Here is a 22,609-nt window from a genome sequence, read left to right as displayed (position 1 = left end):
AGGCCAGAGGAGGTGGAAACATCCAGCTCCTGAGCCCTAAATTCCTCAGGGTTCCTGCTTCAGCCCTGGTAGGGTCACTTTATCTTAAGCACCCATTTCAAATTCCATTGAGAAGTATCATTTTTTTACTCATATTGTTGTGCTTTTTGCTGTCATCACATGAAAGTGAAACAGAAGAGACTCATTCCCTGCTCTGCCTCTGCAGCAGCGTTGTCATCTCTGCCTTATCTCTGCCTTACCCAGCTCTCACACCAACACCTCCCCTAAATTCAATATTTCAGCCTCACAGGCTACAGTTTCACTCAAAGGCTCGGGTGCTTACACAGGTCTTCACTTCCATGCTCAGTAAAAACGGAAATGCTACAAAACAAAGGGTTTTAATAAATCTTTCTTTATTCAAGTCGTGTGTTACAAAATTCCTACCAAGGGCTGTACAAGGGCTCAGAGCTGGGTGCCCTGTGCACCCCAGGAGAGGGGTGCTGGCACGAGCCCACCAAACAGCCCCTCCAGTGCCTGGGGCTGAGCAGAGTTAGAGAATTTAAAGCATTGAAGTCAACCAGCAACGTGCAACTGCAGTAACTAAACAGCCACTTCAAACCTGTGCAAGAAGCAGAGTTTGAGATGCTGAAATTCAAGGAATTAGAGATTTGTATCCTCTCGTGAAAACATTTCTCCACAAGTCGAATGTTTTCATTCACATTTCACAAAAGTGAATGTTTTCATGTGAGTCAGAAGCGAGATTTTTCTGTCAGATCTTTGGCTGATAAACTATTGACTTGAAAGAGCCTGAAAGAGCAGCATAAACCAGGAGTCTAATCAGCTCTGATAAGTAAGCACAGCACAGACTAGTGTGTATTTACAGAGAACTCCTAGAAAGGCTATTTTGAAGTGGAAATCTATATGATTTGAACCCTAGCACTGATTGTGCCTTATCCTGAACACTTCCTCGTGTCCCTGAATTTAAACACTGGCTAAAGTGACAAGACCACAAACCAGCAAACTAATCAACTAATGACAGATAGTACACTCCTAATTAAAGGCCACAAAAAAGGGGTTGTAAATCGTTTCATTGGTATGACCTGGTCCACTGACCCCAGGGGAAAATTAACATAAAACAGGCAAACTCATGTTATTTTTCCCTGATTAAATTTTTCCTGTAAATGAGCCAGTAAATCCAATAAAGATGACCCAAAATATTGATTCAACCCAAATTCTTTTTCCACATACATACATGCAGAAATATGGGTCAGAACAGCAGAGCTCAGCCTGCAGTGTGTGTGAATTTGGTATCTGTGGCTAAATTAAGTCCAGTGTAAAACCACTGTACTGCTTCATAACTCGGATTTTTGTCACTTTTTCTATTCTTTTCAAGGCCAGGCTGGACAAGGTTTGGAGAAACCTGATCTAGAGAGTGGCATCCCTGCCCATGGCAGGGGGTTGGAACTGGAGGAGTTTTAAGGTCCCTTCCAACCCAAACCATCCTGTGATTTAGGATTGGGTGGTCCTGCCAATAAAACAGCACAAATCCTCTCTCTGCAGACACTGCCAACCAAAACTCTGCTCTCCCCTTTATCTCTGCTTCCACACAAAGCTTTCCCCAGTGCAGTGAAAGCCCTGGAGCTCCTGGAGCTCACCCACCCTTCACAGAGCAGAAGCTGTTCCAGAGTGATGATTCCCTAAAAACCAAGGGCTCAAAAGGAGCCCAGTCCCACTTGTGCCCTTCTGTCCTCTAAATGGGGCCCTGAAGAGGAGCAATTCCTGTGCTGCTCAGTGTTTAGAACAGCATTTATCCAGCCCCTCAGAGACTCTCTGGACAGGCAGAAGGAGCAGAATCTGGTCCTCAGGAGGGAGGGGAAGGAGTTACTGCTCCCCCTCTCCAGCCCATGCATTGTTTCCCTCAGCTCTGTGTGGTGCCTTGGCTACTGCTCTAGTCCAATTCTCATTTTTGGACTCAGCAATCTGTTGGTGTTCACTAATTTGACATTATAGGCTACAAAACACACACCCAGACATCCTGGATGTCTGACACCTGCCAGAGCCCCTCTGTTGGTGCCACTGGTGGTTTGATGTGTTGTATCCCTGAGTGATGCAAACACCAGGACCACTGCCTGGCTTTCTTACCTCCCCATCCTGTCTGTCCTCAGACTAAAACCCTGCTCAGGATCTGCTGCAGGAAGCCACAACAAAAAAAGTTTGTTCCTTGGGGTGTAACCAAAAACCAGAGCTGGCAAACACAGTACTGTGTACACAGAAAGACTTGTTCATGGGCCAAAAATAGTCTCTGGGTACCAGCAGCACATGGGTTTTAGGTCGAGATACGGCTTCTTAAACCACCCAAGTTTTCATCTGGATGCTGAGATTGGATTACAAGGGAAAGTCCCTACCACCCTAGAGGAAGAGTCACACTTGGAGTCAGCATCACACTGTCAGCTGTACCAAAGCTGAATGTTCTCAAAGTGCAGCACTCTTTCTCCTCTGCTCAGTGATCCAACCCCCGGGGTTCACATCCATTTGCAACATCTTCATCACCCACTTGTCTTTCCTGGCTCCATCAATGAACTCATCAAGAGACAACTGCCCTGTGGATGAGATGAGGGGGACACAAGATGCAGAGTCAAAAGGGGAGAGATAAGAGAAGAAGAAGAAGAAGGCAGGAAGCAAATACCATCTGTGTTTCAGATAATATGCTAATCAGACAAGAGCTTGCTTCATTCCCCCACCCTAGTTCAGGCCAGGGCTCTGAAAGACAAACCACAGGTTGTGGCCAGTGCATTCACCTGCCCCATCAGAACAAGAGACATGAAACATCTCAGTAGCTCCCCCAGGCTCCTCCAGGATTGCAAGTCTGATCCTGCAAGCCCCAGTTTGGAACCATTGTCTTTATTCAGGTTATTTGTGCTGGGACCAGGACCTGCCCTTGGGCTCTTGGGGCTTTCAGAGGATGAGATCTGTATGGCATCAAAATCCAGACAGAACAGTGTATTTTATGTTAAAATAACAATAATTATGTCACCCTCCTCCACCAAGTTACTTTTGATTCTATCAAACAGAGCAGAACCAAACCTGGGGTGTCTGAGTAACACAAGGGATTTCTGGAGAGCCACAGTCAGAGCCAGCCTGGCCAGCACAGGTACCTCTCCTTAGACATGAATGCAGTTTGTGCCACTGATCACTTACCATCCCCATTCTCATCCACTAACTCAAATATCCTGTCTACAACCTCCTCTGGGGTGAGCAATGGGGTCCTGTCCTCCGTGTCCGACCAACACGCCCTCTTCAGCCTGTAGATAGACTGAAAAGACAGTCACAAATTAAGAGAAGAACTGGAAAGTGAAAAGCAGTGAAGTCCATTATCATCCCAGCTCTGTGAAGGTCTTTTTCAAAGGCTGTGGGTTTGACCTCTCTGGAAGGCTCTGCCACTCAGCAGCCTCAGATCTGGAATGAAAACCTCTGACCTTACACCCACACAGGCTGCAGATTTACCTCATCTGCTCTTTGAAACTGCTGCCCTCCTGTTTTCCTCTCAGGTACTGGTCACACCTCGGGGTTCCTTTGCAAAGAACAAAGTGAGAGTTTCACAGATGGGAGAGTCATCTGACCCGACCAGGATTTTTTTGCTAACATCCAAAGCCAGGCACAGCTGGACCTACCCAGCCCTCTCTCTCCCAGGGAACTTGTGCCCAAGCTGCAAGATCAAGCCTGTATTAGCACGTGTCCTGACCCACAGCTTCTGTTCCACTTTGCCACGGGAAAGGCTCAGATTTTATCTACTCCTCCCTTGACAGCCACCTGTTCACTGTCACCTTTACTCCTTAGGCTGAAGGGTTTTGTCTAAAGTCACCCCAGAGAGGGGATTAGCAGTGGCCTTACACAGTTCTTGCAGTTCTTAGCTGACCTCAAGACTAAAATGGGATATGCCCCAGACAGGCTGACCCGATTCCCCCACACCTGGGGCTGCAGGTAACGACCTGCTCATGCTTCCCAGCCAAAATCTGCTTTCCACACGTTCAATTCCTGATGTGGTCTTGATATTGCATTTTCCCTGAGATCCTAGAACGTGTGGTAACCACTGACTGAGCCTCCCAGGCCCTGCTGTGCAGGGGGAGCAGCACCTGAGGTGCTCCAGCACACCACCAAGGTATTCACATCAAATAAGAGCACAGGCCCCCTGTGTCTGACTGTCTGCTGAGCCCCAGAGGATGGTTCAGGTTGGAAAAGGACCTTTAAGATCACCCAGTCCAACTGTTAGCCCAGCACTGTTCACCACTAAACCATGTCCCCAAGTGCCACATCTACATGGCTTTTAAATCCCTCCAGGGATGGTGACTTCACCACTGGAGAACCCTTTCAGCGAATAAATTTTCTCTAATAACTAATCTAATAAGTCTCCCCTGGTGCAGCTTGAGGTGAGTTCCTCCTGTTCTATCATTTGCTACCTGGGAGAAGAGACCAGCTCCCACCTTGCTAATCAAATCACAGAATCACCCAAGTGCCCCTTCTCAGACCTTCACACAGTCACTGATCAAAGCTAAGTGCAGAACTGCAGAAACCCAGGAAGGAACCATTAAAAATGGATTTCTGTACTAACTTGTGCCTCTCAGTGTGTTCTCACCAGCTACTCAGGCAGAAAACAGCTCCTATAAGGGGCATGGGGTGAAACCCTCTTGCAGTGCAATGAATCTTGGTGTGAAGGGGTTGGAAGGAAAGGCAGAGCAGAGGTACAGGATCCCTGACAGAGCAGCAAGGGCCAGGCTGCCCACAGGGGGTATAACAGACCCCTCAGACACCCCACCAGGCTCCAAACCACTGAGCACAGAACCCTTTCACCAGAGGTCAGGCATTTTCACTCCATCACCATCCTTGAAACCTGATTATCACAAGCCCCACACACATTGCCAAAGAACAGGGATTGCTTAAAGAAGTGATGAAGCAATGCCTACTTACATCAACGATTTCCAGCAGCTCAGGTTTATCTATGCAGCCATTCCCATCCTTGTCATACACTTTGAACGTCCACCTCAGCTTGTGTTCCAGTTTTCCTCGCAAAACAAGATTCAAGGCAGCCACATATTCCAGAAAATCAATGGTGTTATCCTGGGGAAACAGGAAAGCAGCAGCTGGATGACACTTAACTGGGTGCAAGTTGATAGAAAACTGCTTTGAAAGCTCTAGAAAACCTGGGTTGAAATTGCCAAAAAGGTATTCCAAGGGGACAACTGTTTATTTGGCACTTTAAAGAAGGTTTGTGCCAGCTCAGAACCACCAGTAGGCACAGCCAAGCCCCTCTGAGGAGTGTGACAGTGGGGAACAAAGCAATTCTCCTGCAAAGCAGTGCAATAAGGGGGGGACACACACCTGTCAAACTGCAGAAATTAGAGATTTAAATGCCCCACAAAACGACTTGATCAGGAATCACAGAATGATTTGGGTTGGAAGGGATGTTAAAGCTCATCTCATTCCACCCCCTGCCATGGGCAGGGACACCTTCCACTATCCCAAGTTGCTCCAAACTGTCCAACCTGGCCTTGAGGATGAGGATCAGTGCAGGAGACATTTGCTTTTTGGGGAAGAGATTCTCAATGACCTCAGCTGCCTCACTGCTGAACACCCAATCATTACCCCTTTCCCCCATCCTTCTGTCTGGTTTTATCTTGATTGATCCGAGGAAGAATTCAACAATGGACCTGTCACCAAACTGAAGAAGGCAGCCAGAACACCCCCAATAAAGGATTTACACCAGGATATTCATCCTCCTAAAAACCTCACCCTGAAGGGATTCAGGGCACTCTAGAATATGGTCCTCATAAAGCTCCACACCCTCCCCAGGGCCCCTTTGGCACCTCCCAGCCCTCCCCACCCTCAGCAAACCCCTGGGAGATTTGGGGCTGGGTGACCCCCTCTCCCCACAGGCACCAAAATGCTCCACAGCCCCTGGGAGCAACAACTGCTTGTGCTGCCCAGAGAGCAGGAAAAGACAATTGAGAAGTTGGTTCCATCTTCTTATTGTATTACCAATAATCCTTTGGGTCGTTAGGTCCTGATCAACTGATTAGATACCCTCAGGATATTCAAACAAACTCCCTGCCTAAATTTAGTGTTCCTTATATATCAGCATCCCTTAAAGACAGGGGGGGTTTTGTCTTGTTAGGAAAGCTCCTATAAACTAGGAATGGGACTTCATCTGTTTGCTCTGCACAACTTTCATAACAAAATTTGGGACCTGAACCTTTCTGTTTTTCTTTTTTTTCTTTTTTTTTTTTTTTCAGGAATGTGGGCTTTTCCAGCTTCAGATCCTGAGATGAGTCTGACCTGCCCACATATTCCATAGGGGGTTTTTTTAATCCTTTCTCACAAACTGACTTTTGTTGCCACCTCACTGTGATTTTGCCACTGGTTTCAAAGGGAGCATGAGGGAAATCAGTTTGTCAGAGATGACTGACTTGTCTCCCCTTCTCCTGTATTAATACACAGCAACAAACAACCCCAGAGCTGACATAGGATCAAAAGACTCAGGAAAAAAGAACTGAACCACTTGGCAAGCATTGCTTACCCATGTCTAGATAAAAAAAACAACTGTGTGACATTATTTTAAGTACTTAAAATATCCCAGGCCAGTGTTAGGCTGCCTTTGGCAGCAGAGCCTGGGTATGTCTGAACTGTGACTAAACCAGAAAGCCCACTTTTTTCCAGGTGCCTGATGACAAATACAGAGAAGGGAATCAAAGCCAGAATGTCAGAATTGTTCAGCATTCCTTTGCTTTTGGAAAGCCAAGCTAAAATCAATATTTTGTTATATACCACCTGTTCATGCTATATATATACATATAGAAACACATTTCCTCCAACATATAGCAAGCCTGAGCAGGAATTTCCTCCACTGTAACTCCCCCTTTATCACAGCAGATAAATAATTTTTCCATGTAGGAACCTTGGCTGTTTGAGGATCTTTCAACAACACTGTCTCAAAATGTGACACTGCTAAAATTCAGCCTTTTAATCCAGCCTTAGTCCTTTAAGGGGACACTCTGATCTTAATTTGGGTAGAGATTTAGGAGAAGATAAGTCCATCCCAGCCCAGTGCAGCCTGTGCTCCTCCTCATGCCTCAGTGTCACGAAGGGTGAGCTGCACTGAAACACCTGCAAATCCCGGGAAAAGACACACAAATTATGACACAAACAACTTGTAAGAACCCCTCACCACTTACCCCGTTCTTATCAAAAGCTCTGAACATGTTTTCCACGTACTCTGCTGCCTCCTGGTTGTTCTGGACCCCGAAGAACCTCTTGAACTCGTGCATGAAGAGGGTCCCACTGGGACATTCCACCACAAACTTCTTGTACCACTCCTGCAGTTCTGCCACGTCGATCTCTCCTTGCTCCCCTTCAGCATTGGTAAACTGCTGTCCCATTTTGCAGGTTTGAAAAAAAAAAACAACAAAAAAACAGAAGGAAAAGAAGGAAAACCTTCCCAAATTCCTTTGCTTGTAATATCCTTTGGTTGCTGTTCCCTTGCTCTTTTTCTTCTGGCTGCCTTGTGCCTTTATTCGATGTTAATACTGTGTGTGGTTATTTCACCTTCTTTTCTTGTTTTATTTTCTTCTTGCCCCCTTCTCTCCCGAGTTCTCACTGCTCCAGTTCCTTGTGCTCACTGGGTGATCTCAGGGTTGCCTCTCTGCACTGGAGCACCCTGGTCTCAGGCAGGTATAAAAGTAACTAAGATCATTAGGAGATTCCCTCCTATGAGCCCCAGAGACCTTCAGATGTTCTGAGCTGTGCCCTATTTAGAAACAAACTCCAGAGGGTCAGAGTCTTTCTATGCATTAATGCCTTGGTGGCAGAGAATTTGAGAGCTGAGGGTCCCTTTTTACACACAATGTAAATACTGGAGATTTTCAAAGGGGGAAAAAAAAAGGATTTTAAGGGAAATAACATTAGTTTTTTTCAGTGCTGGCTTGGGGAGGGTGACTCAACTGCTTTAGTGAGATGGGGCATAAGAACAAACAACAATCACAGGGAGGAAATCTTGAAAAAAACCAAGCACTCCTGTGAAAAAAAACTGCTAATGTATTAATTTAATTGAATACCTGCTATAGGCTGTGCTCTATACAAAATGGGTGAGAGAACCAGTAAATAGGTACAAAACCACTTTTTCCTCTTATTTTCACAATTCAGTCCTAGAACCTTAAGTCAAAAATAACAGGAACAGTTTATTTCCTTATTTTAAAAAGAGTTCTCTCCTTTATCCCCTTTTCCCTCTTTAGTGCCTTTATCCATGGAAACACTCCAGTTCCCCCTTTCCCACTGAACTTGGCTTATTGCTTTTATTCCAGATCCCCCCTGACCTCTGCCAGCTCAGCAACAGCCACAGCTCAGACCCTCCTCTCTCTTTACACCACCCATCCCTCATTCCTTCTCTTCCAGGAGCCCACCAGCTTTTACCCACATCAGACCAATTGTTCTGAGTCCAACCATTATCTGTGTCAGCTGGAAAGAATGACCTGTAGCTATAAATGTGCCCAAGCCAGCCTGTTATCTTTATTAAGAGGATTGGAGCAGCATTAATAGGAAACAATGGACTCCCTTATTCTAATGCTGAGGCCCTGAAGGATTTAAGCTGCTCACTTTTTTTGGATCTTCCTTTTTTTTTTTTTTTGGCTTGGTTTTGTAATAAGAGTCTCTCAGAAGGAAGAATACTGGGTAAGAATCAGGCTAAAATTTGATATTGCAGAACAGTAGAGCAATTCATGCTGCACTGGTGGAACAGGGTTTGCTCTGAGTCCACTCACACCTCTGAGTAACCCATCAGTGATGTTCCACGTGTATTCCATCAGGGATATTCCTGCAAAATCCAGAGATTTGCAGGAGCACAGTATAACTTTACACTTTTACATGTATAGTACAACTTTACACTTTTACATTTTTATATTTAAGTGAACCCAGGTAATGCATGGTTTCACTTAAGAGGATATAGACAGTTGAGCAGAAGCATCCCATGGATGGGAAGGGCCAGAGAAGTTGCCAGAAAGACTATTCTGTTTTAATTAAAATATTTTTATTAATAATGCAGAGGAATTGTGTCTTCTATCCTCGTGCCTAGAAGAATTCAGCACATTTAATGAACTCAGTCCTTCCTTTTGTAAATGCTTCAGCCAAACTTCAGCCCCTGACTCTGAGATTTCTTTTCCACAGCAGAGCAGCTCGAGGTTCTGGCTCATCAGGAAAAATAACAGCAAATCCATCCCCCAGTGTTTTCCTCTCAACTAAACCCACTGGAAAGAAGCCCGTGGCAGCCACGGTGGTGTTTGTAAATTATTTTATATAATTTTTTTGAGTCATCTTGGGGTAGTATCTGGTGAGGACACGGGTTCTCTCAGGGTCACAAACAGCTCCCAGGCCACAGAGGCGGTGCCAGGACAGGGGTGGGGAGGACTCATCTCTCTTTTCCTGCACACCTGAGGACTCATCTCTCTTTTTGCACACCTGGGGAGTTTTGGATGTGCCCTTTGGAGCCTCCCACCATTTTGTGCTGCTCTCCTGCACGGGGAGGCTGGCTGCCTGCTGGAATGTGAGTGCTCAGAGCACACAACAAGACTCCACATGCCCAGCACTGTTGCCTTGACTCATTGCATAATTTTGTTTTGCCTTATGGGGAACTCGGTGATCTGTTCCCAGGAGTGAAAATGGTTCCTCTTTGTTTTGATGGCTGCAATCTCCTCCAGCCAGGAGCAAAGGGCTGCAAGAGGCCCGGGTTACAAAGCCTGGCTGCTGCTCTTGCAGGTATCATGACATACAATCATGTTGATAAAAGCAGTGATGCTAATTTGGCAGTGAAATAAAGTCAATCCTATAGCTCCTGGTATGAAAATTCCTCTGCACATCCTCTCGTGGTGGTGTGTGCTCTGCAGACTGCACTGGAGGAGTCTCTCAGCCAGCACAGTGTCACTTTATCAGGGACAGTTTATCAGCCAAAGGATTTCTTAATTTGATTCGAAAAAACGGTGCAGGTAGAGGTAAACATAGGCAGAGAGAAGTAAAAATAAAAATAATTCTTTCTAGAAAACAGAGGTTGGTCCTTTTTGGCTGCCTGAAGGAGCAGCATCAATGCTGGGTATGTTCTGTCAGAATCAACACTTTGAATGATTAGTTACCAACAGGCAACATCTGACTACATGTCCTGCCTAATGAGTTATCCCAGGATTATTACCTATACAGCTCCAAAGCTGTGGAGTTTCCCAGCCAAGAGCATGGAAAAAAGACAGCTTATTTCCTGTCAGCTCAGTCCCAAACGTGCTGCCACACGCTCCAGCAGAGCCTGGGAGAAACTCAAGAGGGGGAAAAAAAAAACCACCAAACCCTGCAGAGAGCTGGGAAGACTCATTTGTTTGGCATCTGCTGCTGCTTGGGGAGGCAGTGGAGGCTGGGACAGAGGCAGCAAGGTGCTGGCAGGGATGAGGGGACCAACTTCAGTCAAACTGGAGGCAGAATGAAACCCAAGGAGTCCTCCCCTGGTTGTTTTGCCACGTTGCTCCCTTATTTTAAATCCCCCAGCCCTGGCCTGCCCCAAGACCCCTCCTGCGGGTTGAGCATCTCAACCCTCCTTCCAGTGGGCCCAGAAAGAGCAAAACTGTGCCCAGGGCAGCTGCCACTGCTCTGTCAGGGAGTGCAGGACAGGGAGCAGCATCACTGCCGGCGTCATCCCCAAAGCTCCCCGAGCATCCAACCACAAACAAAGCAAACCTGAAGCATCCTTAAATGTCCCCGTTGTCTCCGGGCGGGAGGGAGGCGTGGACAGCAGGAATGTGGGGAGGATGAACGGCAGCTTTTGTGCTGAGCCATCTGAGGAGAGATCAAAGATCCTTTTATAGTTGGGCTGGGAGTTCAGCCCAACACCTCCCTGTGTCTCTTCCCAGCTGCTCCCAAGATTGTCCATCCCGTTGCACACTTTTATACAGCAGGAACAACACCAGGGTGGATGTAATATATGTAATATATGTATTATTACATTGCACTGCAGGAGCAGCTGTCCCTTGCTTTACATATTAAAGTACAACCAACCAAACCCCTTTCACCCCCCATTTTCACTGTCATCCAACACACTGACCTTGGAGTGTCACCTTTTGTCTCCTGTTTATTGGCAGGAAGATTGTATTATGTGCTGACAAACTCCTGCTAATGTTATCCCTGAGTGGCACTCTGTGCTGGGTGAGTGAAGCCTGAGATATTTACCTTGCACTTGGCATCTTGCAAGGCAAACTTTCCAAGAAAAACTTTGAATTGCCTTCTCTGTGTGTGAAGATTTCCAAAATCCCTCACAGTTCCAAGGCCTGAGCTGTGGATGTCAGTCAGCTTTTCCAAAGGCAGGACTCTCCATAGTGATCACAGATGGGAAGGAGAAGGGAAAATCCCAATTTTTTTTTTATTTTTTTTAATTTTTTTTTCTGGTTCATTGAAACTGGCTGGTAAAGTATTGTGTGATCCTTGAAACCACGATTCACCACTGAGTCACAGCTCTCCACCTACGAGGAAAATATTAAATAAGATGTGAGGCTGGAGGGTGGGAGACTGAGCAGGGACCAGGGGAGAGATGCTGCTGAGCCCCTTCCCAGGGGTCGGTGTGATCCCAGAACGGGGATGAAGGTGGGGAAAAGGGATGTTTTTCTGCTTTCCAGAGAAAAAAACGGATTCCTGTGGCTTTGTGTTCATCAGAGGTGACTTTGGTTTTTACTTCATCCCGTATATGGATTTTTATGGATTGATTTAGGACAAAAGGAAATGGCCTCAGGTTGTGCTGGGAAGGGGTTTAGGTTGGATAACAGGGAAAATTCCTTCACTGAAAGGATGGTCCAGCTCTGGAGTGGGAGAGCCAGAGGAGTGGTGGAGTCACAGCCCCTGGAAGAGTTCCAGAGACATGTGGATGTGGTGCTGTGGGACGTGGGTTAGTGCTGGTTAATGGTTGCACTGGATGATCTTAGAGGGCTTTTCCACCTTTAATGATTCTGTGATTCTGTAACTCGGCAGAATATGCTTCGAATGGCAAAAAAAACCCCACAACCAAAAAACCCAAACAGGAATGTTTTGTTTTCTTTCCAAAATATTCCATTTAAACTGGAAAGAAAAGCGTCAAATTTAAAAGGAAATTTTCTTTTCCAAATATTCCATTTAAAAGGAAAAAAAAATGCCATTTACAAGGTAATTTTCATTCCTAAATATCCAGTTTACAAGGCGACAGTATATCTCATTTAAAAGGAAATTTTCTTTCCTAAATATTCAGTTTGAAAGGAAAGAATATATCCCACTTAAAAAGAAATTTGATTTCCTGGATATTCAATTTAAAAGGGAAAAAACCCCCCACATATTTATCACATTTAAAAGGAAATTTTACTTCCTAGATATTCCATTTAAAAGGAGGATGGGGGGAAAGTTTTAAAGGAAAATTTTACTTCCTAGATATTCCATTTAAAACGGGGGGAGGGGAAAGCTGTAAAAGGAAATTTTACTTCCTACACATTCCATTTAAAATGGAGGGGGAGGGAAGTTTTAAAAGGAGATTTTACTTCCTAGATATTCCATTTAAAATGGGGGGGAAAAAATTGTAGAAGGAAATTTTACTTCCTACATATTCCATTTAAAAGGGGGATGGGGGGAAAGTTTTAAAAGGAAATTTCACTTCCTACATATTCCATTTAAAATGGAGGGGGAGGGAAGTTTTAAAAGGAGATTTTACTTCCTAGATATTCCATTTAAAATGGGGGGGGGAAAGTCGTAAAAGGAAATTTTACTTCCTACATATTCCATTTAAAATAGAGGGGGAGGGAAGTTTTAAAAAGAAATTTTATTTCCTACATATTCCATTTAAAATGGGGGGCGAGGGGGGGAAGTTTTAAAAGGAAATTTTATTTCCTACATATTCCATTTAAAATGGGGGGGGGGAAGTTTAAAAAGGAAATTTCACTTCCTACATATTCCATTTAAATTGGGGAGGGAAGTTTCAGAAAGAAATTTTACTTCCTACATATTCCATTTAAAAGGGGAGGGGGGGGAATCCCGTTTAAAAGGAAACTTATTTTCCTAAATATTCCATTTAAAGGGGGGGGGGGAAACCAGCCTAAAATGAACTTTTTTTCCCTAAACATCGCGTTTTGAAGTGAAAAGGGTCTCTCTAGAAGGACGGGGGGGTGCGGATGCTCCTTCCAGGGTTTTTTTTTGGGGGGGCGGGGGGGTTCCTTTGCTCGCCCCCCCCTCTCCCCCCGCGGTGCCCGTGGGCGGGGCGGGCGGTGCGGCTGCGCCGGGCTCACCTGGGCAGGTGAGGGCGGGGCGGGCGCTGAGTGTGCGCGGCCGCCGCGCTCCCCGAGCCCACGCGCGGGCCCCGCGGGGCGGCCCCAGAGCCCCCGCGGGCGCGGAGCCGCTCCCCGACCCGCCGGCGGCACCGACCGACCGACGGACGGACGGACGGACGGACGGACGGACGGACGGACGGAGCGGGTGAGTGAGTGGCGCGGGGATGGGATGCGACGGAACGGGATGAGATGGGACGGGAGCGGCCGCGGGATCCGCCCTTCGCGCAGCTCCACGCGGGACGGGAAGCGGGGTTTGGGGAGGGGGGAGAAGCCCACGGGGCTCCGCGGGATGGAAGGTCGGCGGCTCGGCGGGAGCGCCCCGATCCCGGCGGGATGGTGGTGGTGGTGGTGGTGGTGGTGCCAGGGGGGTTCGTGCGGCTCCGCGGGCAGCCGGGAGGGCAGAGCCCGCTGAAAATGGCAATTTATGGCTCCCTTCACCATCTGCGCCGCGGGTTGGGCTGTCCTAGCCCCGGGCTACGCCTTTCAAGTCGGGGTAAAGCGAGGCCTGAAGTTAGGGCGAGGGTGGTGTTTGCCCCCCACCCGCTTCGGCCGCTGCTGGTGTCGCCCCAAAAACTAACACTGGAACAAGTCGTGCCCCTTCCAACTTCATGGGCTGCCGGGCCCGCGGTAGGGGGCTGGGGTTTCCAGGTCGGGCTGCAGGGTCTGGGAATTGGGAGAGTTCACCGTGGCTGGGAATTGGGAGAGTTCACCGTGGCTGGGAATTGGGAGAGTTCACCGTGGCTGGGAATTGGGAGAGTTCACCGTGGCTGGGAATTGGGAGAGTTCACCGTGGCTGGGAATTGGGAGAGTTCACCGTGGCTGGGAATTGGGAGAGTTCACCGTGGCTGGGAATTGGGAGAGTTCACCGTGGCTGGGAATTGGGAGAGTTCACCGTGGCTGGGAATTGGGAGAGTTCACCGTGGCTGGGAATTGGGAGAGTTCACCGTGGCTGGGAATTGGGAGAGTTCACCGTGGCTGGGAATTGGGAGAGTTCACCGTGGCTGGGAATTGGGAGAGTTCACCGTGGCTGGGAATTGGGAGAGTTCACCGTGGCTGGGAATTGGGAGAGTTCACCGTGTTCAGGTGTGTTGTGGAGGGGGGGCGCCGGTGGATGGGAGAAGAGAGCTGTAGAGATCTCTGAAATGTGGGAGCTCCGGGTTCCCGGTGTAGGGAGGTGATTAAGTGTCAGATGGAAATTCAGTTTCTCCGTGGGGACGTTTGTCTTTGTAAAAATGGATACAGATTCATGAGATACAGGGTGATGTAATCAGAGGTAGCAAGCAAGGAACAGGAACTGTGATGTCGAACCCAGAGAAGACCCTTCCTTCTTCAGAGGCTTAATGGACGAGGTGGAGCAGGAACACTGAATATATTTGGGAGTGCAGGTGGAGAGTGAAAGCATCTGTGAAGCAAAGCCGAGCCGGGCTTCAGGCCGCGTTTTCCTGGTGCACCGTGTGTTTTTGGGCTCTCTGGCACCACTCCAGGGCCCCGAGAGCCACCACAGCCCACCGGGGCTGTCCCTGACCTTGGTCATTGCTCTGCTGTCGTGGGGAAGTGGCTGCAGGATGTTTGCTCCCTTCCCGAGATGTTCTCGTCGGGGTGACCGTCTCCTCTCCGAGGAGAAGTGTCAAACTTATTAAATAATAATTAGGGTACGGGGAATAATTACATCGCTGACCGTGCATTAGCAGCACAGGGATGTGCTAATTATCCCCACACACCACCCAGATTGAGTGGGAATGAAGCGAACTGGAGGATCCCTGGGTCGGGAGTGAGGGCCAAACCTCCCTTGGCAAATCCCAGGAGTAGTGAGAAGACATTCCCGGAGTCTCCGGCACTACTGGACCCCCCCTCCACCCCCCCCGGATCGAAGTTGAAGTTTGTAAGAGGCTGACTCACCGTCTGAGCCCAGCACTGGGATTCAAGTTGATTTGCTCTCGGTTATTGTGTCAACAAGTCATCGGTGATAAAAGGTCATAAAGCATTGTAATGCCGGGCACTGACAGGCGCTGTCTGCGGGCCGAGCCCAGCCCACGGCACCCGACTCGTTTGCTGGGAGAGGGGCACTAATTTCTCTCCTCGTTCTGTGGGTTTGAATTCACTGCTGGCCTTGCAAATGCAGTGTTTGTTGTCAGAAGGAACTGCCTGTAAAGTGAAGTGTAAAAGAAGCGGTGGAAACGAGCCTTGGGAAGGATTTTTTGTTAAAATGCCACTTTTTTTTTTTTTCCTTTCCAAGAGAAATCCAAACCTGCTTTAGCTCTCGATTCCAAGTCCAGGATTAACCTGGACTTTGTGTCTTTGCAAACACGCTGCAAAGTTTAATTCTGACGGCACTTCTGACATGGAGAACCAACACAGCAGAGTTTCAGGAGCATAGAATAATTCTGATGATTGCTTCCTGATCCTTTGCAGCTCCTGGGAAACACTCTGCTAATGTGCCCACACATTTTCAAACTATTATTTAAAGGTGATTTGCAGTTGAAGCTGAATATTTTCTTTGTTTAACAGATAGACTAAATTGTGTTTGGATTAATTTTGTGTGAGTACTTGCATCTGAATGGGATCTACAGGTATTTGAACAAATAAAACCTGTTCCTAGACTAGTTCTTGGATAGGATTTTTTTAATCTTCTCCATCTCTGCTACTAGACATATTTTGCAACTCCTGCAGCAGAGTATTCAGGGCTTATAGCAAAGGTTTTACTTAACCTGTAACTGCTTTATTAATGGGAATATTTGTAATTTCTCACCTCTGTTTCAAGACTTGCAAAGGAATACGGGGGATGCACCTTCTAAGCACATGTAGAAGTCCCCTGCTAAAATTCAAAGACACTGAATGTTTCTTGGCCTTGCAGAGGGACAGGCGTTAATTTTGTTTGTTTGGCTTTGTTCTACACAAGGAAAATATTGTTGGTTGGCTGCAACTGTGTCGGCAACACGGGGCTACTTAAACGAAAACATTAAGTAAACAGCACTCGGTTTTTAGCAGGAGTGCAGGGCAGACTTGCAGTTCATGTCCTTCTGGATAAACATCCTGGTTATTACAGGTCAGTGGTGTTTGCCAACGATTGTGCTGCTTTCAGGGCATTCGGGAAAAAGCCATAAAATGACTTGGGGAGGAACGGCTGCCTCTGGGATAAAACAGCCCCTTCCACCCCAGCTGGGCTAAAAGCACGTGTGTGAGGTTTTCTCCTCCTCGATGGCAGGTCTGACAGGACTGAAAAGGAGCACGAGATCGGCTCGGCCCCTCTGCTGAGGCTTTGGAAACTCTGCTGCCTGTTCTTGCTGTGGCTTGTTCGTGGCTTTATCTCCAGCTCGGCTGCGCTCGGGGCTCGCCCTCCGCGCGCTCAGCGACGGCGAATAAGGAAGGTTTAATAGCGCTCTGGAAGGTTTAATAGCGAGTTGTTGTCCTTGTAACAGTCCTGGTGCCCGCTCAGTGATGTGTGAGTAACTCCTGCTGGCAGAGGAGTCGCCCAGCTGAGCCCGAATGAGTGGTTTCAATGTGCAGCAACACGAAAAAGAACAGCGGCAATCCGGCGGTTTTTCACGTAACGAGCTCAGGGTTTTTTAGAGCATTGGGGTCCTGACTGACCTGGAGCGGTGGGTGAGTGGCTGTCGACCCCTGTCTCTTGCAGACCATGGCGTTGCACCCGCGCAGGGTTCGCCTGAAGCCGTGGCTGGTGGCCCAGGTGGACAGTGGGATGTATCCCGGCCTCATCTGGCTGAACCGGGAAGCGAAGCGCTTCCAGATCCCCTGGAAACACGCGACCAGGCACAGCCCCCAGCACGAGGAGGAGAACACCATCTTCAAGGTGAGGCAGGGCAGGGCTCAGGGGACAGGGACAGAGGACTGGATTGTTGGCCCAGGAGCTTCCAGGCACATTTTGTCCTATTTATCTGACCTCAGAAAAGCCACTTTGTGCACCTGGATGCCAAGGCTGGCACTGCCTGAGTCGGTGTTGAGTTCTTTAACCCTTTCCAACCACCAAAGGCCAGATGGTGTCTGAGGCCTGGGCTCTGGAAGATTGCTGCTCCTTGTTTCATCTGCTGGGTTTAGGATGTGGGAGCTGCCTTGCTCTTGGCACCAAACCAGTAAATGCTGTTACGTAAATCTGAAGAGGTCCCACCACAAGCTCATCACAGACACTCATCGCTGCTGCCACTAATATTCTTATCCCAAGGGATTGATTATAACTCCCCGCACTCCTTGGAGGAATTTCTGGCCTCTATCTTGGAGGCATCTTGGGCTGATAGTCTGATTTTTGAGGTGAGAGAGCCACTGGACATCTGTGGCTGCCCTTTCACTCCATTTTAACCAAGTCCCTTCCTCCTTGGTATGGCTCCAAATGACTTCTGCTGTTGAACCTGAGAGACCTAGAAAAACTCCGTGCATGACCCTCTACAGTTTGTACTTTGCATGTTCAGAATTGCTAATGATTTCCTGAAATTCGGATTTCCATCCTTTTTTTTTTTTTCTTTCCCCTTCTTTTAATGGGGAAAATCTATTAAAGGGGGGGGGGGGAATTTCTGTTGTGGTTATCAGAGGAGCTCTGGTTAAGGCTTCTGCAGGAGAAGGGTTTTGCAGTGAATTTGTTGGGAAGCCTTGGTTCCTGATAAAAGCTGCTCTGTGCAGATGGCTGTGGACTGAGCTCGGTGTACTTTGTCCCCAGGCATGGGCAGTGGAAACAGGGAAGTACCAGGAAGGAGTGGATGAGCCAGACCCTGCCAAGTGGAAAGCCCAGCTCCGATGTGCGCTCAACAAAAGCCGGGAATTCAATCTGATGTACGATGGCACCAAGGAGGTGCCCATGAACCCCATTAAAATTTATGAGGTGTGCGACATCCCACAGTCCCAGGGATCAATCATTAATCCAGGTGAGGGCTCTGCTGCCACGGGGCTGCTTCCTGAGCAGGCATTTGTCCAACAATTCCTTTCCCTCTGTGCATTAACTCTCGAGCTGCCTTGGTGTGCAGCAGAGAGCAGCTGCCATCTGTAAGCCTGGGCTTAAACTAAGAGGGCCTTGAACCAGACTTTAATACCAGTACTAAGATGAATAAAGCTGCACACAGTTGTGTGCTCTCTGCCCAACAGTCTCATATTGGCAATACTGTATCTTACTTTATCTGTGTCTTACTTTATCAATACTTTATCCTTAGCTCTCTAGAACTACTTATTAAACTGTAGATATCGTGTTGTACAGATCACATTTATCCTTTTACTTATATTTGAAAAATACACAAATAATTATCCAATGCTGTGCACAACCAATACAAAGATTTTATTGTTTTTTTCAAGAAATGCATCGCAGTGTTTCACACTGACCATCCACCCACAAGAATGTGCTTGTTTTCAGGTTCCACTGGCTCAGCTCCGTGGGATGAAAAGGATAATGATCTTGATGATGAAGAGGAGGAAGAATTGAATCAATCTCAGCATGTCCCTATTCAAGAGACATTTCCATTTCTTAATATCAATGGTTGGTGGCACAGACTAATGTACTATTGGGGCTATTTATTTGTAAATTGGTGCATGCTTGAAGTAAGATCTTGGTTTATTGAAGAACTGTTGCCTTTTTTTTTTTTTTTTTTTTTTTTAGAATCTCCAATGGCTCCAGGCAGTGCAGAGAACTGCAGCCCTGAAGCTGTGTGGCCAAAGAATGAACCTCTGGATATGGAAATGCCCCCAACTGCGCTGCAGCACGACTTCTTCAGCAGCCCTGAGCTCTGGATCAGCTCTCTGCCAAGTATGTGTGTGGGTTTGTAATAGTGCTTCTGCCCTTGTACTTTAAAAAAAAAACCCAATGTTTTCACTTTTTTTCCTGTGGCTGTTTGCTTGTTTGCAACAACTGTGTAGAGTTTGAATGTTCCTGTGACTGTAGAGTGGGTTGCTGCAGCCCAGAAAGCCAACCCTGTGCTGGGCAGCAGGGGAGGGGGGGATTCAGCCCCTCTGCCCCCTCAGGTGAGACCTCACCTGCAGAGCAACAGCACAGCAAGAACATGGAGCTGCTGGAGTGAGTCCAGAGGAGACATCAAGTTGCTGAGAGGGATGGTGGAGCAGCTCTGCTGTGAGGAAAGGCTGAGAGAATTGGGGTTGTTCAGCCTGGAGAGGAGAAGGCTTTGGGGTGACCTAATTGTGGCCTTCCAGTACCTGAAGGAAGCCTGCAAGAAAGGGAGGGACTTTTCATAAGGACATGGAGTGGCAGGACAAGGGCTTCAAACTCACAGAGTAGGTTTAGATTGGATATTAGGAAGAAATTCTTCCCTGTGAGGGTGGAGAGGCCCTGGCACAGGTTGCCCAGAGAAGCTGTGGCTGCCCCAGCCCTGGAAGTGTCCAAGGCCAGGTTGGACGGGGCTTGGAGCAACCTGGGCCACTGGAAGGTGTCCCTGCCCATGGCAGGGGGTGGAACCAGATGAGCTTTAAGGTCCCTTCCAACCCAAACCATTTGAGGATTTCTGTGATTCCGTGGTTCCATGCTGTGTCTCTGCTGCTGATGCTGGAACATGTAGGAAAAGCCACAGTGACAGTTTCTCTCTCAGTGACAGACCTGGAAATCAAGTTTGAGTACCGAGGGAAGGAGACCGGACCCACGACGACCGTGAGCAACCCGCAGGGGTGCAGACTGTTCTACGGAGAGCTGGGCCCCATGCCAGACCAGGAGGAGCTCTTTGGGCCCATCAGTTTGGAGCAAGTGAAGTTTCCAGGAACGGAGCAAATCACCAACGAGAAGCAGAAGATCTTCACGAGTCGGCTGCTGGACGTTATGGACAGGGGGCTGATCCTGGAGGTCAGCGGCCACGCCATCTACGCCGTGCGGCTCTGCCAGTGCAAGGTCTACTGGTCTGGGCCCTGTGCGCCTTCCTCCACCACACCAAACCTGATTGAGAGGCAGAAGAAAGTCAAACTCTTCTGTCTGGAAACATTCCTGAGCGGTAGGTAACTTCTGCTTCTGGGAAGGGGCTTTGGGTGCTGGTCTGGGCACTGTTGGAAAGGGTTGGTCTGGGTGCACTGTTTATTTTGCTTGTGCGTGGAGTGTGGGTTGGGGCCACCATCTCCCTGACTTCCATGGAGCAGATGTGTGGCATAAGAAAGGGAATGTACACTCATTTAATGCTCTGGAAGACATTGGAGGGCCTTGCTTTTAGAAAAAAGCTCTTTGGGTGCAAGAAATAATATGTAACTGTGTATGTGCAAGAGGTGGCAAAGGACAGTGTGTAGGCAAGACCTGGGATGATACAGTGAGGTGGGGTGGGGTGTTTCTAACTGACAGAGGACAACCCTGCATCATTCTACTTTTCTTCCTAGAGCTGATTGCCCATCAGAAGGGACAAATTGAGAAACAGCCACCCTATGAGATCTACTTCTGTTTTGGAGAAGAGTGGCCCGATGGAAAGCCCAGGGAGAGGAAGCTGATTGTGGTACAGGTAGGAGCTGAGGCTCTGAGGTGACACGTACAGGGTGGTGTCTGGTCACAGGCTGGACTTGAGGATCTCTTCCAGCCTAGTTGATTCTGTGATTCTGTGCCAGCCTTGTTGGGTTTGATGTGTTGTCTCTGGATCAGTGCCCAAGCATAGCAGAGACCTGTGGCTTCTGACACTGGGAAAAACCCAGTAGGGCTGGTGAGTTTGGGGAGAGCAAACACAAACATTACATGTGTTGGATAGAATCAGTCTGTGAGTGCTCTTTAGATTATTGTGGAGACCATCCCCTGCATCCAGAATGGGGGATCCCTGCAAAATAATGGGGTATCCTGTGTGCCACTGGCCTGAAACAAATGCCTTCCTCTCCAACAGGTCATCCCAGTCGTGGCCCGGATGATCTACGAGATGTTCTCGGGTGACTTCACGCGCTCCTTCGACAGCGGCAGCGTGAGGCTGCAGATCTCCACCCCTGACATCAAGGACAACATCGTGGCCCACCTGAAGCAGCTCTACAGGCTGCTGCAGAACCACCAGGAGGGGTGGCCCATGCAGGCCCCCCCCCTGCACATGGCCCAGCCGCTCCCGGCGCAGTGACAGACCCCCGGCTTTGCCCCCCCCCCTCCCCGGGGTTTTCTTTCTGTTGTACATATAGAAAAGTGTTTCTTAACCAGTGCCTTGCCTACACCTGAATAAACAAAATCTGTAAATCTGGTCATCTTGATTCCATAGTTTCATAGGTGCTTTTGTTTTGGAAGCCCTCAAAGCAGAGGGGATTACAGGAATGCTTCTGACTCCTTCACCCTTTTCAGCTGTTGGCTTAAGCAACCCCTGTGTATAAATCAGATTTTCAATTCTGTAATATTTTTTTAATCTCCTATTGATACGTTGTATATAAGCACTTGATCATTAGAGGGGGAAAAAGAAAATAATCTGCTCTATTAAAACTGCCTGGAGAATATCACCTTGTCTAGTTTTTTCTCTTTAACTGGGCTGTAGCAGCGAGCTGGGATGCTGATGCTTCTTCTACTGTGCTTTGTTTATAGGGGTGTGTATACACAGGCACTGTAAATCCATATATCACAGAGTTTCTAGGGTTGGAAGGGACCTCTGGAGCTCATCCAGTCCAACCCCTCTGCCAGGGCAGGGTCACCTGGAGCAGGTGACACAGGAATTTGTCTTTAAAGAAAAGCAGCTCTGCAAACTCAGAGAAGCCACCTGGAGAAAAAAAGTCTCTGGGAAGAACTTAGAGCACCTTTCAGTACATAAAGGGGCTTCAACAGAACTGCAGAGGGATTTTTTTACAAGAGTAGAGAATGATAGAACAAGGGGGAATGGTTTTAAACTAAAAGAGGGAAGATTTAGGCTGGATATTAGGAAGAAATTCTTCTTTCTGAGGACCGTGGCACAGGTTACCCAGAGAAGCTGTGGCTGCCCCATCCCAAGTGTCCAAGGTCAGGTTGGACAGGGCTTGGAGCAACCTGGGCTAGTGGGAGATGTGAGGAGGGGATGACATTTAAAGTCCCTTCCAACCCAAACCACTCAGCGACTCTGTGAAGCTGTAATGTCACATCACAGCTCTGCGCGCTGGGCGATGCCTCTGGCCGTGCCCCCATCCCTTCCCTCCCCGAGCTCGGAGGTTTCTCCCTATTTCTGCTCCCAAACAGCCTTTTCCTTATCCACGGCTCCGCCCGGGAAGGTCGCTCCAGCCGGGGCCGTGCTTCGTTAAACCCGCCCCGGGACCGGGGCTGCGCTTAATTAGACCCGCCCCGGGATGGAGGCTGCGCTTAATTAGACCCGCCCTGGGATCGGGGCCGTGCTTGGTTAGACCCGCCCCGGGAAAGGGGCTGCGCTGGG

At 48.2% G+C, this 22,609-nt stretch overlaps 2 protein-coding genes across 9 annotated transcripts; one reads left to right on the top strand and one right to left on the bottom strand.

Annotated features, from left to right (window-relative positions):
• Positions 1 to 413: 413 nt before the first annotated feature.
• On the bottom strand, positions 414 to 15,572 carry GUCA1B (guanylate cyclase activator 1B). Of its 2 annotated transcripts, none has more exons than XM_032710841.1 (7): positions 15,237 to 15,572; positions 11,227 to 11,516; positions 10,738 to 10,836; positions 7,206 to 7,777; positions 4,945 to 5,094; positions 3,178 to 3,292; positions 414 to 2,579 (listed from the first exon to the last, which is right to left on the bottom strand). In XM_032710841.1, exons 4-7 carry the CDS (start codon positions 7,407 to 7,409, stop codon positions 2,452 to 2,454), a joined length of 597 nt encoding a protein of 198 aa, XP_032566732.1. In that variant the 5' UTR covers positions 7,410 to 7,777; positions 10,738 to 10,836; positions 11,227 to 11,516; positions 15,237 to 15,572; the 3' UTR covers positions 414 to 2,451. The 2 variants fall into 2 exon arrangements, with proteins under 2 accessions (XP_032566732.1, XP_032566733.1); XM_032710842.1 differs by having other exon boundaries at positions 7,206 to 7,687.
• Positions 13,364 to 21,713, top strand: IRF6 (interferon regulatory factor 6). Of its 7 annotated transcripts, none has more exons than XM_032710836.1 (8): positions 13,364 to 13,482; positions 16,972 to 17,148; positions 18,007 to 18,211; positions 18,691 to 18,813; positions 18,934 to 19,080; positions 19,874 to 20,266; positions 20,640 to 20,758; positions 21,128 to 21,671. In XM_032710836.1, the coding sequence occupies exons 2-8, from the start codon at positions 16,975 to 16,977 to the stop codon at positions 21,347 to 21,349; spliced, it is 1,383 nt and encodes a 460-aa protein (XP_032566727.1). In that variant the 5' UTR covers positions 13,364 to 13,482; positions 16,972 to 16,974; the 3' UTR covers positions 21,350 to 21,671. The 7 variants fall into 7 exon arrangements, with proteins under 7 accessions (XP_032566727.1, XP_032566731.1, XP_032566728.1 ...); XM_032710840.1 differs by lacking the exon at positions 13,364 to 13,482 and adding an exon at positions 14,018 to 14,022 and having other exon boundaries at positions 21,128 to 21,713; XM_032710837.1 differs by lacking the exon at positions 13,364 to 13,482 and adding an exon at positions 15,068 to 15,310 and having other exon boundaries at positions 21,128 to 21,713.
• Positions 21,714 to 22,609: the final 896 nt, after the last annotated feature.

This window comes from Chiroxiphia lanceolata, chromosome 25, assembly GCF_009829145.1.
Source record: "Chiroxiphia lanceolata isolate bChiLan1 chromosome 25, bChiLan1.pri, whole genome shotgun sequence".
NCBI classification, from domain to species: domain Eukaryota; kingdom Metazoa; phylum Chordata; class Aves; order Passeriformes; family Pipridae; genus Chiroxiphia; species Chiroxiphia lanceolata.
Note: the sequence above shows the minus strand (reverse complement) of the source record. Positions and strands in the feature narration are given on the sequence as shown.

What these genes read in the sequence shown, in the direction of transcription:
- GUCA1B (XM_032710841.1), bottom strand. Translation starts at nt 7,409, where the DNA reads ATGGGACAGCAGTTTACCAATGCTGAAGGGGAGCAAGGAGAGATCGAC. An exon ending in GAGCTTTTGATAAGAACGGG is followed by an intron (nt 5,095 to 7,205) that starts GTAAGTGGTGAG and finishes CTGTTTCCCCAG; the next exon opens with GATAACACCATTGATTTTCT. An exon ending in AGTGGATGAGAATGGGGATG is followed by an intron (nt 2,580 to 3,177) that starts GTAAGTGATCAG and finishes TCTCATCCACAG; the next exon opens with GGCAGTTGTCTCTTGATGAG.
- IRF6 (XM_032710840.1), top strand. Translation starts at nt 16,975, where the DNA reads ATGGCGTTGCACCCGCGCAGGGTTCGCCTGAAGCCGTGGCTGGTGGCC. An exon ending in TCTGGAAACATTCCTGAGCG is followed by an intron (nt 20,267 to 20,639) that starts GTAGGTAACTTC and finishes TTTTCTTCCTAG; the next exon opens with AGCTGATTGCCCATCAGAAG. An exon ending in GGAAGCTGATTGTGGTACAG is followed by an intron (nt 20,759 to 21,127) that starts GTAGGAGCTGAG and finishes CCTCTCCAACAG; the next exon opens with GTCATCCCAGTCGTGGCCCG.